This window comes from Nycticebus coucang, chromosome 3 (assembly GCF_027406575.1).
Source record: "Nycticebus coucang isolate mNycCou1 chromosome 3, mNycCou1.pri, whole genome shotgun sequence".
In the NCBI taxonomy this organism is placed as follows: Eukaryota; Metazoa; Chordata; class Mammalia; order Primates; family Lorisidae; genus Nycticebus; species Nycticebus coucang.
This window is the reverse complement of record NC_069782.1, coordinates 41,679,466-41,697,477: the sequence shown is the minus strand read 5'-3', so window position 1 is coordinate 41,697,477 and position 18,012 is coordinate 41,679,466. Positions and strand designations below refer to the sequence as shown.

Below are 18,012 nucleotides of genomic sequence, written 5' to 3'. Positions count from 1 at the left end.
TTTCTTCAACAAGTGAATGTCATTAAAGTATTTAATTTCTCAATCATAAATGAAACTCAGTTTAGCTGGATACAGGATCCAGGGTTTATTTTAGGAGATTAAAAGTTAATGACCACCCTCTTCTGGCTTGAAAAGTTTCAGCAGAGAGAATCTGCAGTCATTCTAATATTCTTCCCTTTGTAGGTAATGGTTTTCTTCCATCTGGCTGCTTTTAGAATTTTCTCCTTCATATTAACTTTAGTTAAGTTAATTATGATGTGCCTGGGGGATGTCTCATTTGGTTTGAGTTGTGCTGGGGTTCTGTCTGCTATCTGAATTTCAGAATCTCTTGGCATGTCTGGAAAATTCTCTGTCATATTTCATGTAGAAGGACCTCTGTGTCTTGTGAATCCACTTTGTCACTTTCAGGGATTCCAATGAGGCAGATATTAGACTTCTTCAAATTATCCCAGAGCTCTCTGAGAGAATGATCTGTTTTTGCTCTCCATTTCTCTTCCTCTTTGAGAGTTTGGGAGCATTCAAAAGCTTTGTCTTCAATGTCAGAAATACTTTCTTCTGCTTGCTCCACTGTGTTACTGAGGGATTCTACTGTATTTTTCAGATCTTTGAGGACTGCAAATTCTTGCTTCCATGTGTCAAAATCTTTGGTGGTTTTATCTTTAAATTCGTTGAATTCTTGAAACAACTTTTGAATTTCTCCTCAAATTTCTAATTCCAACTTTTGAATTGCTCCTTGAATTTCTAATTCCTCCATTTTCCTCCATTGTATTAATCTTGTTTGCGATCCAAATTCTGAATTCGATTTCTGACATCTCGGCCATCTGTTTATGAATGGGATCTTCAGTTACATCTGCCATATCTTTCCTTGGGGGGGTTTGGTCTACTCTTGTTATTCATGTTACCAGAGTTTTTCTGCTGATTCCACCCCATGATTATTATACACCATTTGACTTTTCCCCTGGAGCTTAGCTGAGGACCCATACAATGCTACGGCCTAAGAAACAGGGGACCTGTTTGGTGTGGTGGGGCTAAGTGGCTCTGTCTGGTTTTCAGCTGGTCTCTGTCCGACCCTAGTGAAACATTTACTCTGGGTTGAAGTCTCAGCCGTGGAGAAATACCAGCAATTAATTCACCCCACACCCCACAGGCAACAATTAGAAAAGGAAAATCAAACCTTCCTACAACCACACAACCAAGGCACCACTTGGATAGTCCTCAGGTGATTGGCTGAGTTCAAAAGGTCCAAATCAATTGTCTCAGTCAGCACCTGTCTCAGGTGGAAGAGTTTAAAAAGTCTCTGGCAACTAGATCACAGGGGTCTGCTGACAACTCAAATATCACTTGCTCTGGTGATCCGTGTGGTCAGGACTCACCCTGCAAATAGATTAGTCTGGGAAGGTTGATGCCTCCTTCCCCATCTTCTTCCAGCAGGGGGAGGTGAGGCCTGACAACCTCGGGTGCTTGATGGAGGCTGGGGCTATTCACTCAGTTCTAGCCCCACCCCTGATTGATGTTACGGACAGAACAGAACAACTTTGCGGAATTTGTTTCTGTCCTGGCTAAATTCCTAGGGCTTGTGTTTCTGTCTCAGATCTGTTCTGCCGGTGGTTGCCACCTGAGAAGACGCCCGGCCTCTTCTGGTTGCCCCAAGAGACAGGGGGTGTGACTCAAGAGACAGGGGGTGTGACTCTATTGTTGCCAAAAACAGCTGCTGTTCTACGCTTCGGGGCACCGCTACTCAGGCATGGTTCCCTCTCAGCTGAGCATCCTCTTCTCACTCCTGTGCCGCAGAATCAGCACTGACCAGCAGCAGCCCAGGCCCTGTCCATACCCCTTGAGAAATGACCCAAGAATCTGGACCCCTGTGGAATAGGCTTCCAGACTTCAGAGTGAGAGTGGAGGGGAGTGCTGGGAGCTCAGAATTGCAGGTAGAGAATATGTACAGTTTTACACAGTTTTATGCCTGGCAGGAGAGCACCATGGCACCCTAGTAGGGGAAGTAGGTCCAGTTTTTAGAGGGTCTCTCCCGTGGAGTATAATGGGAGGTGTTTTGAACTCTGCTCGTTTGTTTATGGGGTACTCTGAGCTGTTCTCATGGGGGAGGGGACTCCCGTCCGCTTGGTGATGGATTTTTTTACCTTTTGTTTGTATCCTTGGGGTCGCAGCTTGCCTTAGCAGGGTCAATGTGTGTTCTTCAACCTTCTCTCTTGACGCAGCTCTAATCTGCTAGGTTACTTGCTAAATTTCTGTCCTTTAACTCTCCTTCTTGATGGGAGCCTCTGTTATCAGCCTCTTGCAGGAGATCTGCAATGTAAGGGTCAACTGGTTGGGGAGCTGGATACAAACTGACTTCAGACAGAGGAACTTGTTCATTGATTTCCATATGCTGATGCCTAAAAACAACGCTTCTTTTCTTGCCACCGGCAGTTCCAATGGCTGCTGCCTCCTTCTGCAGCTGCAAGGCCCGCAGGATACACCTTTCTTGCTGGTTCTTTCTCCCTGGCCACTGGCTCCAGAGGTGAAAGGCTTGAAAATGGCCATAACACATTTTCTGTTTGAGATTTTAAACAAATGCAGGCATACATACCTTTCCAACACACACTCCACAGTAACTCTTTGGATTCCATGATTAAAATGCAAACGATTGCCTAGTAATGATATAATCAGTAATAGTAAGTCTTCTGTCCTGTTCACTACTTTATGTCATATAATTTAAACTTCAAGATGTTATTACACATATTTTATTTTATATCAACAATTTATTATCATCAACACTCCACAAAGGAAATTGAAGCACAGAGAGATTAAATAACTCCCCAAGTCACTTATCCAAAATGTGGTAAATTGGGATTTGTAAGCAGTTTAACCTCAGGAAAGCCCATGAGCTTGACCTCCATGCTGTGCGGTCCACACATTCCAGTGCAGGGATGATCACCACACATTGTTATCACATGTTCTGTGTAATGTCCACAGATAGCGACTTGAGAAAATGCTTCAAAAACATTCTCACTCAGAAATCCCTATGTCACCCAGTTGTGCTATGAGAATTCCCACCTGCGCCTTGGTGATATCTGGCATGTTTTCTGCAGACTCATGGACCCAGAAGCAGAATTTTCTTGAATCTCTACCTCTTGCTCCTTAGTACATTTTGCTTTCTGTCAACAAGTCCACTGTATTTCTAGCAATGGTTGTTTTTTCTAATGTGTTACAAAATTCTTCAAACCAGTTCTCGTTTCACTTGTCATAGTGCATTGATAATGGAGAGGGTGAACACAAGGCATTTGTCCTTCATGAGACACTGACAGTCCTGGTGGAGTGGTGAGAAAATTTGTTTCTTATGATCAAAGTAATGGGGGAAAATCATCAGCATACCCAGGAAAGTAAGCATTTGTAAAAGTAATGTAACAGTGATAGACAACTGAACAGGAATATAATATTGTGAAGATTGTTGACAGTAATGATAAAAAAATGGTTTCAAATGATTCTTCTTAATTTGTTTCACTCCAAATAATTTCATAACTATTATAAACTTACCTGGTCATTTGTTTTTGGAAATTTATAGCTGACATATTTCTTCCTTTAATTATTTGCTTACATGCCAAACATTATGTTATTCAGGTACCTATATAATTTAAAGTAAATGCAGAAATAACTAATTATGTAGGAAGAAACATTTAAAAAGTAGTAAGGGAATTCAGAGGTTACCACTGAGATTATTTCAATAATCCTTAGTTCAAAGATTCTATATGATACCTTCATATTCATTTGTATTGAACTCACTGAAAAGGTAAAGTTTTGGTTATTATTGCTGTGAATGAGTAAGGACTTCAAAGTCCTGGTAAAAACTGTTAGGCAAGTTCAGAGTGATTTTATTAGACATGATATACTTATTTCTGTGTCTAAAGAATAACTGCAGAAAATGATTGCTTTTACTAGATGGTGAAATTATACTTCTCCCTGTAGAAAATTAATGACAAGGTCAATGACTTTTCTCTTAGTTGTTGGTGAAAATAGTTCAGAAGCAAGATAGCAATTAACTGGGAGTCAACACAGAAGCTTTAGGTTTTTTTTTTTTTTTGAGACAGTCTCAAACTGTTGCCCTGGGTAGAGTGCTGTGGCATCACAGCTCACAGCAACCTCAAACTTTTGGGCTTAAACGATTTTCTTGCCTCAGCCTCCCAAGTAGCTTGGACTACAGGCGCCCTCCACAATGCCCAGCTATTTTTTTGTTGCAGTTGCCATTGTTGTTTGGCGGGCTGGGGCTGGATTTGAACCCGCTAGCTCCGGTGTATGTGGCTGGTGCCCTAGCTGCTTGAGCTATAGATTTTTATGAAAATGGATTTCTCAGAAGGCAAGTGTCTCTCCAGGCTCCAGGTTGCTGTGAGGGGCATGTGCAGCTGGGGAAAGAAGATTCTGTTTATTTGTCTATCTCCTTGCTCATTCTTTTAAATTATTTATTTACTTTTTGAGACTCAGTCTCAAACTCTCACCCTGGGTACAGTGCCATGGTAATATCATAGCTTATAGCAACCTCCAGCTCTTGGGCTCAAGAATCCTCTTGCCTCAGTTTTCCTATTTTAGTAGAGACAGGGTCTTGCTCTCACTCAGTCTGGTCTTGAACTCCTGACCTCAAGCAATCCTCCCCTCTCAGCCTCCCAGAGTGCTAGGATTACATGCCTGTCCTCTCCTTGCTCATTCTTATGTTGAATATTTATGAGGTGCTGCAAGCCCTCCAAGTGTAGCTGTATACATATCTTCTCCATTTTGAATCATATCTGATTATAATTTACATACCCATTGACTGATTTATACATTATTAACATACTTATACAAATCTACATTTTATAAATTGAAGCATATTTGCATCTCAGATGTTTTTATCATTTTTCTCTTGTCCTTCCTAGAAAATGAGCCCTTAGATGTTAAATATTAGTAATATAATTTTTTTATGGACTGTGCATAGTATACACTGGTGGTAGGTCCTCTGCTGCCAAGCTCATAGAAAAATCCTCTAGTTCCTTCTGAGCTCCACCTTGATGTGAGGACAAAGTTATTCCAAGTCCTCATCTCTGCTGAAGGTATCAATGTCCTTAGTGAAGCTCTTTTCCTCATGGCTTGTTAAGAGTCCCCAGCTGCGCAATGGTAACCTGTCCCATATTATGAGCCAGTGGAAGGAGATAACTTGAGTCCCTCTGCTTTTCTTCTGGGTCTCAGGTTGAAAATTTTGCCTCTCATTCCCCTTCTTACATGAAAGACTTCTCATCCCTCCAATCCAAATATCTTTTCCCCTTTATTCAGACCTGGTCTTCTGTCCTTATGGGGAAAAATCTAACTCTTACAATCTTTTAATCTTTTTTTTTTTTGTCCCTCTTCATGGTGGGCTGGGAAAGTTAAATTGTCCTTGACATAAAAATGAGAGGAGGGGAAAAGAGATATATACTGAGGGGAATAAGATGCATCTTTTATGATAACACCTACTGCACATTTACCAATGGTTAACACAATCGACAACATAAATACACACCTTTACACCTGTTAAAATGATCCAGCTCATAATGATGTAACATAATTTTTGATGATTCAGAAGAAAACTTAAAGTTTTATAATATCTGTTATATTAAAATCATTAAATGGCATAGGTACTGAGTTGAAAGTAAACTGACCTCATTATCATAAAACCTAACACCTAAAATTTTGTTGAATATCAACAACTTATTTGTTATTTATACATTTGTCTTTACAAGATGAAATTAGCAGAAAAATTACTCTGATTGAGTCTCAGGCTTGGTTCTAGACCAAAGAGTTTTTACTAAATTTTGTTTGCTTTCTATGGAACCATGTGAGGGCATGGGAAATGATAGCATAAATAAAAAGTTTATTTGGCTTACTTTTCTGTTCATCTTCATCTTATTTCTCTTTTTAATAGCCATAATTCATTGGTGAAATTTAATAATTCTCAGAATAGTAAAATGTATCATGTCATGAACTATTTTTTTTTCATGCAATGCAGCCTACTACAGAGAGCTGATTTTTACAAGATTACGATACCTGGCCATTGATACAACTAAACTTCTTATATTTATTGAGGATAGATTAGAAACTTGGAGTGTTAGAGCTGAAGGTTACCGAGACAAACTTTTTCATATAGGTGAGGATCACTTTTTGTGATCCAGAAAGTTTAGTTAACCTTCTGTCCAGCTCTGCTTTGCATGTACATAAATTTAAAGAAGCACCTACATAGGGTACCGAAAACTGCATACACATTTTAAGAAATGAAAACCTCTATTAAAATTATAATACTCAATACATACTGATAACAAAAGCTGAGGTCATGTTTGAATTCCTCTTGTAATTGCAGATGTGACATTACAAATTTAATATAATTTTGTCTTTCTTAAAATGTGTATACACTTTTTACTCACCCTATGTATATATCCATATATATATAAACTTATCTGTATACATAATAATGTTTATATGTGTTTAAAATTACATTTTCTAAATATGTGTGTGTTTATCTTAAATTACAGTATTTTGAAAAATTCGGTTATTTTGGTATAACTGTTACATTTTCTTGGAGAAGCTCTGTTTCAGTTGAGATGACCTGGGGTTCGATACCTATCTGGTAGGAGTGTGTTGGGGTCTTCAGTAAAACTTAGGAAGTTTTCATTTATGATAGTCTCCAGTAGGGCTTCCATAATTTTGGGACAATCTTCTTTCCCTTTATGAATCCCTATTATTCATACGTTTGAAAGCTTCATGGAGTCTCGTGGTTCTCTACGCACCTGTTCTGTTTTCTCTCTTTTCTTTTCTGCCTCTTTGGATACCTGGGTTAACTCAAATACTTTCTCCTTCAGCTCTGAGATCCTTTCTTCTCCATGGTCTAACCTTTGATATTTTCTACTACATCTTTATGTTCCCTGATTGTCTCCTTCATTTCCTAACTCTCGTCCAACGTTTGGTTCTGTCTTTCCGTTTTCTCATTCCTTCCTTTTATTGTCTTTACCATCCATATTTAAAATTCCCTTTCTGTTAAATCCACTAATTCCTCAGAAGTGGAGTCATCATCTGCGGTGGCTGCCTCTTGGTCCCTGGGGGGAGTTGCTCTGTTTGGGTTTTTCATGTTGCCCGAGTTTTTCTGTTGGTCTTTCTTCTTGTTCACCTCCTTGTCCTCCTTTTTCCTTCTTGCTTCCTCCTTTGCTTCAAATGACCTTGTCTCAGAGCTCCCTTCTGCCACAGCTCAGTCCAGCACCTGATAACTTTTAAAATTGCTCAATTTCTTGGAGTTTTTTGTTATTAATATTTATTTCCTTCAAATGACACATTGAAATTTTAAAATCCTATGCCAATTTATAACTCTTTTACTTATATTATCCAGGACTTGGAGAAGGACCGTATATGCTGGCAAGTTATGGGCAGACTGGCCTTATTCTAGGTGCCAATATGACCAGTAGAAGCATTTTCTCTTTGCTAAGAAGTAGTGTTCATGGTGATTTTTTTTTTAGTTTTATGATAACTCCAGGCCTTTTCAAAGAGAAGACATCATGTAAGTATAATTGAAAATAAGAATTTAGTTTTCCATGTACATTTTTATATTTAGAAAATATTAATTGAAATCTAATATGTTTGTGTCATTGTTCTAAGTGCCCTAAAGGATATAAAATAAAATATGACCTTGTCATATGAACCAGCTATCTTCTATATATAAAGTCATTGCTGTACAGATATTTATATGTTAGAATTGCAATTGTTTAGTAGAGTTCTTGATGCTAACATTTCCAAAATAGTAGTTACAGAACTAAGTTTGAAATTTTTGAAAAACAATCTACTGATTACTAACATTTGAAGGATTTTAATGCCAGATAAAAAGTAATAGAAAAAATTGTAGTTTAATATCAAATAAATTAAATATTAAGAGCACAAATCAGAGTGTAGATAGCCACTGTGTCTGTTTAAAGTCTGCTATGCTTCCTTGGCCTTGTCTGTCTTGGTTTCCTAGTACCTAGAACCTGGCCCCACATTAACTCTGTTTGCAAGAGGAGGGCTGCACCTGTCATGTTTCTCTGGTACCTGTTCTGACAGGTGATAGTTTCCTCTCCTGGCCCAGTGAGGCTCAGGCTGCACTGTTTGTATGTAGTCAACCCAGAGCCATGCATGGCAGGGTGCATAAGCTCAGGAATAGTCACTGACTAACTGAATCTGACTTAACATTCACTTACTTTGAGAAATTGTCCAGTTCTCCAGTCAGAATGAATTTTTTTTTGTAGAGACCGAGTCTCACTTTTTCGCCCTTGGTAGAGTGCCGTGGCGTCACACAGCTCGCTGCAACCTACAATTAATTCCTGGGCTTAGGTGATCTCTTGCCTCAGCCTCCCGAGTAGCTGGGACCACAGGTGCCCGCCACAACACCCAGCTATTTTTTTGTTGTTGCAGTTTGGCCGGGGCTGGATTTGAACCCGCTACCCTTGGTATATGGGGCCAGTGCCCTACCCACTGAGCCATAGGTGCCACCCAGAATGAATTCTTTCCAGTGAAAACAACTCCCTTAGTTCTGAAAACACTTTTAATTTATGTAGGTTATATATTTTTTCTTTTCTTCTTTGTCTCTTGCAGTGCTCAAGTATTTAGTACAAAATAAATGATTTTGAAATCATATTAAATTAGAGCACTTCATTTTATGATTTAGAATAACTAATCCTTTTATTGGAAAATCTGAATAATGTTCACTTAAAATAAAGTTAAAATCTCAATTAAAAATATTATGTCATGAGTTTTACAATGATAAAGAAAATTTTCAAAGTACATAACAAGAAAGGATGGTACTTCTCTAAGCCTAATTGCTCATTTGATCACCTTTGGGGAAATTGGCAATATTGTGAGCAAATAATCTTTTCTTGATGCAGTGAGATCTTTTGCAGGAACATTTTCTCATTAACAACCCAGTGATGTTGAAATGTGTTGCACACCTAAATTGATGTTTTTTCTATTCTCTTCCTCTTTTCAATCATCCAATTTAGTTTTTAAAACATTTTGTTCATTTAAAAATATTAAAGCTTGCAAATAATACAAATATATGTCCAATTAATTATTTGATTAATTGTATAAAACTATACATTCTGGGTTCCTCATTGATATTTCTTTCTTTTTGACCCAAGAACATAATAATTTGTTTGAAAATTAGAACTCACCAGTTGGATTTTTTTGAGATAGCATAGTTATTCACTGCATTTAAATAATTGCTTTTTCCTTTAGAGATTTTCTAACTCACATTTGAAATCTTCAAGATGGACATTAATTATTTATGGTCATCATGTGACACTATTTTATGAACTTTATAAATATGTTTTATAACGTCAGTGTCAATCTTTCTTCTCTTGAAAATCCAGGGAACTGTTAAATACACTGCTCTGTGTTTTCCAGCACTAGCACTTGTTTCCTTGGAATCTGCAGAGAGGCCAAACTACTTTCTCTACGTCCACAACGATGACACTCTTAGTTTGAAGCTATGGGAGGCAAATTCAGACTTTCATCGGAGAGCAACATTTTTTCACCATCAGGGACTCTGGATTCCTGGTTACAGTGCATTTGAACTATACAGCAAGAAAGGCTTTTTCATCACACTCACAGATTCCAGCGCCAAAGCTTCAAAATATGATGATTCTGAAGAATTTAAACATTCAAGTAGCTTCAGTATAGAAGGTATGTTTCCTGAGATATTCAAAAAGGAAACACATAGGAAAATTTGCATTATGCAGAATATTTACCAGGTTTTAATTGCAAAATCGTTCTGATTGTGTGTAAGTTGATAGAATCTATGATCTTAAGTAAGTTTCTTAACCTCTCTATCCCTTGGTTTACTTATCCCTTAAATGGCAAAAATAGTTATATCTACTTGATAGGGTTAATGTGAGTATTAAGTAACTTGATGGCAATTGCTTAAAACAACCCTAAATATCCTTTTTATTATTATTACTTCATACTTCACTCATTACTACCAGTTATATCTAGAGTTTGGAATCAGAACCCACCCATATCACATGGTTTTCTAGTGTTTGATTCTACTTTTTCTTTTACAATTTTTTTTTTTTTTTGGCCGGGGCTGGGTTTGAACCCACCGCCTCTGGAATATGGGGCCGGCACTCTACTCATTTGAGCCAGAGGTGCTGCCCAATTCTACTTTTTCTTTCCTAGAAGGCAACTTCTGATTAATCTAATAAGTACAGCAGGTTTATCTCCATCCTTTGACTATAAGGGTGTCTGGTTTCATTGATCTCTCGAGCATTTCCCTAGTACAGCAGAAGCCTAATCTTATTACCAGAGATTTTTAGAGCTGTATGACTATTGAATTTTCTGAGTTTCATAAAGCAATCTTTACTTCTTTATGCAATGTTTAAAAGTCATGTTTTATTTTTGAAATTTCAGGAGCTTGATATCTGCTTTGAGTCTCCAAGCAAATTGTTTCATTCTAGTCAGTCCTCCTAAAGCAGTTTTGGAGAACTAATCATTTCCATTTTCAGTTGTGGGTAAATTTCCACAGATCTCTCTCATCTTTAGATTTTAGAAAAATACAAATTGAGCTTCAAAATTTTGCCTATTGGATAGAGTTCCCTATGTGAAAGGTTCCTAAGTTTGGCAGGAGATTGTGCACAAACCCAGCTGTCAAAGTTCTACAAACTTTCTTACTCTAGTAAGGGGCTCCAAGCAGAGCCAAAGGAGCCTTCACACTCCAACCACTTGTATTCTTAGATCTAGTCCAGTGAGACACACCACTTATTCAGCAAATCAGGCAAAACAACTTTATAACTTACAGCTAGGCAGCAAGAACCAACAGAAGACTAGGGTCTATGGTGGCCAGTCCTCCAAGACTCAGGAAAACTGCCCAGGGCATATGGAGTCTGCGTGTCTCTCATGTTGCACGCAGCTGGGGGACACCCTACAAGCATTCTGCTCTGCATTTTACACTGCAAGTGCCACTGGGATCATGAGTGCAACTTTGTAGGACATCGTGTTCTAGGAGGGACAAGGACAGAGGCTGGGCTGTCGCAGGTAGCTCCTCCTTATCTCAGGATAATCTATTATTGAAATACTCTATCCAATTGTTCTGACAACTGCAAGTAGGAGAGAAGGAGCTGGCTCCTTCCCAAGGTCATCTAGGGAACTATCCTTGTGCAAAGTGCTCCCCAGCAAGAGTCACTGACACATCTCCATAGCCTTCCATGAGAGTGGATGTGATACTTTTACCTGTATTTATTTACAGTTGACCTCTTCAAGCCTCTATTTCCTGTCTACTCTGGAAACTCTTAGGACTCAACCTAGCAGCCCCACCTGGGGTTCAGAGAACTACAGCAAGTGAATTTGTAGGTTTCCTAAGTTTCCTAAGCGTCTACTCTGGCCTTGGAATCTAGCTCAGGATTCACGAGCCCAATAACTCATGTTTTGTTGTTACTTTAATCTTGAGAGGAATAGGTACTTTTACTTTCCAAAAAGATTTATTTTCCTTGCCTTTGGAATTGAATTCTGGATCCAAAGTGTAAGAAACATACCTACTTCCTGACTTTTATCCTTATAGAGTCTCTTGTTCAGAGATAGCCTTGAGTTACTACAGAAACACACTTGTCTATGCAATGGGAAGGGGAGAGTGTAAGCAGAGTTTGCAGGAGAAAAATCTTCAAGAATGAGCATCTATTATTCAAATCTATCCATTTCTCTTTTTGTATTCAGAAATATTTATCAGGTACAAGGCAATGTGCTAAGGTTTGTGAGTAGAATAATGATGGCAGGTCCTCTCCAGATTTGAGGACAAGAAATGTGTTTAGTCTTGCTGTTTTCCTAATTGTTTGAATTTGGTAAGACATTTGGCGGCTGCAAGCCTTAATTTATTTATTTATAAATTAAAAAATAATCCCTACTCAACAGGGTTGTTGCAGGATAAAATAGACTAATGGGCAGAATAAAATAGAATAATGGACAAAAATTACTTTGCAAAAAGTAAAATTTCAAACAGTGTTTGGTATTATTATGATGTGAAGATTAGTAAAAACCCCCTAACACAGAAAAAGGAAGAAGCAGGGATTTTGAAGTTTCTTTTAACTTCTCCAACTTTAAAAAAAGTCATCGGAAAATAGACTTAGTGTAGAGATTTAACCTAAGCATAAAATGTGACCACCAACTGATCACAATGCCTTTTTCTTCAGGTCTGTCTTTTCACAGCATTATGGTCAAAAAGGGGTCAAACCCTAGGAGGGTTCATGCCATCAACTGCTAGTTTTTCAAGCTGTGAATTAAAAATGAACACAATCTGAACTTTTTCTTCCCCCCAGAACTCCAGGCAGCTGTGCCTTACAGGAGGATGTGTGAATGGAAGTATGAACCTTGTGCCACCCCCTGTTTTAAAACGTGCAGTGACCCCGAAGCCCTAGCCTGTAGATTTCTTCCACCGTAAGTAATTGTTTACCAATAAATCGGCATTTACAGATTGTGTTTTCAGTAAACTTTTTGGAGGGGGTTTCAAACCAGCCATTCTCAAGAACAACTTGTGGCTGGGCATAGTGGCTCAGCTTGTAATCCCAGCACTCTGGGAGGCTGAGGTGGGTAGATTGCTTGAGCTCATAAGTTTGAGACCATCCTGAGCAAAAAGCAAGACCCTATGTCTACTAAAAATAGAAAAAACTGAGGCGAGAGGATTGCCTGAGCCCAAGGGTGGAGGTTGCTGTGAGCTGATGCCACAGCACTGTACCCAGGGCGACAGCTTGAGACTCTGTCTAAAAAAAAAAAAAAGAACAATTTGTGTTTTCAATATATTCACTCATTAATATATTTTATTTGGATCAAAAAATAGTTATTGAGGGTCTATTGTGTGGCTGGAATTCTTCTTGCTGCAAGGGACTCAGTACAGAACAAAATGAGCAAGCAGCTGCCCTAATGGGGCTTACATATTGTTGGGTTGAGCAGAAAATAGACAAATATGAACATAAACAGGTAATGCAATATTTAGGCAGTGATATGTGATAAAGGAAGGTGAGACGACAGAGTGTGTGTGTGTGTGTGTGTGTGTGTGTGTGCATTAACCTCGGTGGTCAGGGAGGAGCACCTGACGTCTGGTCAGACATCCAAAGGGAGTTAGGGACCTGCCAAGGGGATATCTGGGAATAATCTTCCAGTGTAAGAACAGCACCGAGGGCCTGGTGTGGAAATGTGTTTGGTGTGTTTGAAGATAAGTAAGAAGGCCATTAGTTGGAGCAAAATACACAAAATCGAGAAAATTAGCAGATGCGACAGAAAATCATAGTGGTGGGCAAATCATATAAGTCCTTGCAGGCTGTTGTAAGGATTGGGCCTTTTACCCTGAGCAAGATGGGCAGCCCAGGTGTATTTTAGGCGGAGGAGGGATGTGATCAGGTTTCTATTTTAAAAAGTTTACTTGGGCTGCTGTATTGAGAATGGACTGTTGGGAAGGGGAAGGACAGAGCAAGATGGTTTAGTCATACAAGAGATAAAGGGGGGTTGATGAGGCTGGTGTCTCTGGAGGTTATGAGAAGTGAGCAGATTTCCTATCAGTTATGAGAGAAAGAGGAGTTAAGGGCCTAAGTTTTGGCCTCAGAAATTATGAAATGTGAAACCATATGAAGTTGCCATTTTTGTAGTGCAACCTGGCCAAATACAGCAATTTCAAATAATTTGGTTTAATGAAGGATGGAGTTGCCATCTACTGAGGTAGGAAGATGTTAGGAGGAGCAGCTTGGAGGAAACGTCAGGAATTTGGTCTTGAGGATTTTAAATTGAGACAGGAAATTATTCTTTGGATTTAGTAACCTGGGGACTAGGAAGAGGCAAAATGGAGATAGAGTAGAAACCATTTTTCTCTTTCTTTAAAAAAGAGTTTGCTATAAAGGAGAACCAAGAAATGGATCCATCATAGGGGGTAATTTTAAAAAGAGAATCATCTTCTTGTGTTTGCAAATCTATTTCTTGGTGGTCATCAGGGGAAAAGCCCCCACAGAGGCCCCATAGAGTGGGTAAGCAGTGGGGAGGACATTGGGAAGGAAGGAAAAAGGAAGAAATCGGGCACAGAGGGGCTGGATTCTGAGGGGCCTCTGGCTGGTTTCTTACTTCTCATGGTGTAACCAGCCTTTGAGGTGTTTGAAACCAGATCTTCAACCCTTCCAGTTTATGGGTTGGTAGCTGCCCCCACATTTCTCTTGGGGTGTGCTTGGGATGCAGAGAAGAGATTCAGGAGGAAACCTCGCCCCCACCAGGCTGTTTCTCTCGTCTTCCTTCATTTCTGCCTCTGGTTTACTTCCTTTGGGCCAAGGTGCCTAATTATTGCTCCTGGTTCTTACAGCCCTGAAAGGGAGACTCCGGTACTCGGATGAGGCTTTAACATGCTTCTGCGCCCCTCCCCCACGTCTCAACAGAACCACCACCCTTGTTATAAGTGATTGTGCTTTCTGGCACATAGCAAGTGTTAAAAATAAAAATATCTAGTGAAAATGAGAAAAGATGCCAAGTAGCCTACTGTGGAGCTCACGTGCAAATACAGTTATTCCTGTTACACAATATACCTATTATAAGAACAGTTCTGCATCTCAGCATTGTATTTATCAGTTAGAAGCTGAGTAGATTACCAGCTATACGGAAAAACAAAGAGAAACATGCTATGTGTGACAAGGATGGTATTTTAAAAGAAAGAGTTAGCAGTTTTTTTCAAATAAGAGGATAGCTGTGCTTTTGACTTGCATAAAAAACTGTAAAATAATTGCATTGCATAAAAAAAGGTTGACTTAATTTGATGATGGCTGACTAGCCCTCGTCTCTTAGTGATCTAGTGACTTTAGTTGTTTTTCTCTCACTTCATAAAGTTTAGAGTAGAATAGGAATATCATATACTGGTTAAAGTTTTATTATTCAAATTCATCTTATGAAATAAACACTTGGTATATAAGCTAACCTGTTTATGTGGAAAATATCATTTGTGAAGATATGGCCAAATGTGTCTCATCAAACCTCATAAGTTAGGAGAGAAATTAGCTTTTCTTTTTTTTTAATTAAATCATAGCTGTGTACATTAATGCCTACATTAATGGGGCTTGTTAAAGGTGATGCCTGGACTTGCCTCTATGAACAAGCGCCCTCTGGTGGCAACACTCACCTCTAGGGTCAAGTTAGTTTGTTTCCACTCTAAAGGAAAAGAGGTTCTGGACATTTTTAGTACAAATTCTAATTCTATTTTCTTTTTTTTTTTTCATTTTTTTTTTGGCTGGGGCTAGGTTTGAACCCGCCACCTCTGGCATATGGGACCGGCGCCTTACTCCTTGAGCCACAGGCACGGCCCTCTAATTCTATTTTCAAGTTCTATTCTTTATAGATGAAGCAGTTGGATACATTTTTAAATATTGTTAACAACTACTAGGGTATCACAGAGGCAGATAAATAAGCTTTTTATACACTATTTGCATTAATTCTCTGTAGTATGTATGAATTACAATGTAGTAATTAGACATGATTATACCCAAAGATTATGTTTATTTCCTTTGAATTAGAGTAAATTGGATTCTGAGTCCCCATCTGACAAGAGGAAAATGTAATCTTAGTTCTTATTTTGTCATCATTCCTTTAGAAGAGAAGTATTCTGATGGTCCCTCCTGTCTTTGGCCTGTAACACGGCTTCTCGAGATTTGAGACCCTCTCTTGATGTCTGTGCTTTACAAGGACTGAGGATTCTTACCAAGGCCAGACATCCCGGGGCATGAAACCAGGTCTCCTCAGCCTTGTACACAACCATCTCCTCCCAGGCACTGCCACAAAGTTGGGCATAGGCCTCAGTACTCTTGAGAACTGTAGTCTCTGCTTTTCTCTCTCCCCATTATCAAGAGCTGTAACTATGTCACACCACGATTCTTCTACCTTGAGGTCTCTAATATCTTTTCAATGAGTTCAGGATTTAATAATAGGCAGGGAGGGCCACTGAAGATGTTGGCTTTGTTCTATAAACATCCTCATGGCAAGGATAGTCCAAGAGCATGGCAATCAGCCTGGACACAAAGAGACTATAGGAGTGGGCAGTGATAGTGCAACAAATATAGATTCAAACCTCAATAAACATACTTCTGCATTTCCACTGATTTGTAGAACGTGGACTTGGTGTGCACCCCATAGTGTAGAGTTTGAATGTTCTGCTTTCAAATTCTATCTGCCTTGTTCATAATGATATTCCCTTATCATGCACTAGCTTATGATTTTATGAAATGAAGTAGTTTGCAGTGGTAGCAGATGGGGTACTCTTTAGCGCTTGACAAGGGGATAGAAGAATTTTAGGAGGAATGTGTCTCTGTTGTATATGTTAAGTGCAGTTTCTTTTTCTTTTTTTGTATTTTAATTTCTTTTCCTTTTTCTGTTTTCATGTAAAGGGTTGAAGGATGTTTGCCCCACTGCCCTACAACGATGATCCTTGATGAAGTCACCCTCAAATGTGTTTATCCAGAAGACTGTAAGTGGGAACTTTGATTAATTTACTCTGAAAATTGAAACACTTGCGTTTTTTTCCTTCTGTGTGGCAAGTGGTTGCAAACAGAAGCTTTAGACCAGGTGTCCTCAAACTTTTTAAACAGGGGGCCAATTCACTGTTCCTCAGACCGTTGGAGGGCCGGACTTTAATTAAAAAAAAAAACTATGAACAAATTCCTATGCACACTGCACACATCTTATTTTGAAGTAAAAAAAACAAAACGAGAACAACTACAATCACGCCGCCTCATGTGGCCCGTGGGCCGCAGTTTGAGGACCCCTGCTTTAGACAGATAATAAACTCTCTTGAGATTCCTTTTCAATATCCCTGCCATAGTTGTTTTTTTGTCTTAATTCTAAATCACATAAATCTTCCCTCTACATTCTTCCTGTTTTCTTTCCCTAAATGTTTTCCTTGAAGCAAAGTCCTCCGTATGAATTATATGAGTCTCACTTTAAGCACATGCAGATTAAGAAAGGAAATCTGTGTTTCTTTGTAGGCATACCTCTGATTCCCCCAAAACCAGAATTAATGCCACCAGTGAAGCCATCTGTACCCATGTTTACAGGTATTGTTACCATGTTAGACTCTAACATCACCACTAAATCAAATCTTGGCACACTGATGACAGCCTGCTATTGTTAGTACTGCCTTATTAACTAGGAAACCCAGAAGTCACTTTGCTCCGTCAACTGGCTCTTGCTGACTCAGTATGCCACATTCTCTAGCTTTTATATGCGTCTACCTCTTTAGGTGGATTACTAGGAGCTTCCTCACATCTGAAAGCTAAAACCTAAATCTAGAAGTCAGGTCGTCTACACCCTGCTTTAACCTTCAATGACTGACTGGGTTCTAATGAGGTGCAGCTGTACGCCCAGGTTCCTTTAGCGCCTCCGTTTTGACTTGTCCCAGGCTCTGGAAGCTCCTGGGCTCCCATTCTCCCGCCCCTCCTTCACTTTGAGACTTGCTGCTGTGAAGGATGTAATCAGTCCTCTCAGGGAGGCCTGACAAACTCAGTGTGTTATTTCTCCAGGGATTAGAAGTTAGAAAAGTGTGAACCTTGCTGAAATGAATTTCAGATATTTATTCTTTCAACTTATTTGAAAGCTTTGATAGAACATTGTCTGTGTCAGGCACTGTTCTGGCCCTCAGTGGGGGAGCAAGGTAAAAAGTAGAGCTCCTGTCAGCAGCAGATAGTCAGGAGGCCATTGTAACATGATTGCAGGGCTAAGTGCAAGCAGCCTGCAGGAAAGGCATTATACTTGTTTTGGAAGTGTGATTTCAGAAGGGTAGTGGGAGGTCAGAGTGGGATGGGCCTGGAGAAGGAGGAAGCATGTTCTACTAGAAGGGCCAACATGTGCCAATATCTGGAAGTGAGAGTCATGTCACAGGAAGGGACTTCAAGCAGGTCAGCACGTCTTAAATGTGCAGTGTGAGTGTGAGAGAATTGGAATTGCACCAAGAGATGGTAAGGAAAAGATTATCAGGGGCAGTCACAAGGGGTCTGT

At 39.4% G+C, this 18,012-nt stretch overlaps 1 protein-coding gene across 2 annotated transcripts in view; it reads left to right on the top strand.

The window, feature by feature from the left end:
• OTOGL (otogelin like) overlaps positions 1-18,012 on the top strand; it is a 198,944-nt gene that overhangs the window by 122,994 nt on the left and 57,938 nt on the right. For both annotated transcript variants that reach the window (XM_053584139.1, XM_053584138.1), the window contains 5 exons: positions 7,379-7,546; positions 9,421-9,699; positions 12,321-12,438; positions 16,407-16,486; positions 17,004-17,072. In XM_053584139.1, the coding sequence (XP_053440114.1) occupies positions 7,379-7,546; positions 9,421-9,699; positions 12,321-12,438; positions 16,407-16,486; positions 17,004-17,072 (714 nt within the window). The remainder of the gene's footprint in view (positions 1-7,378; positions 7,547-9,420; positions 9,700-12,320; positions 12,439-16,406; positions 16,487-17,003; positions 17,073-18,012) is intronic.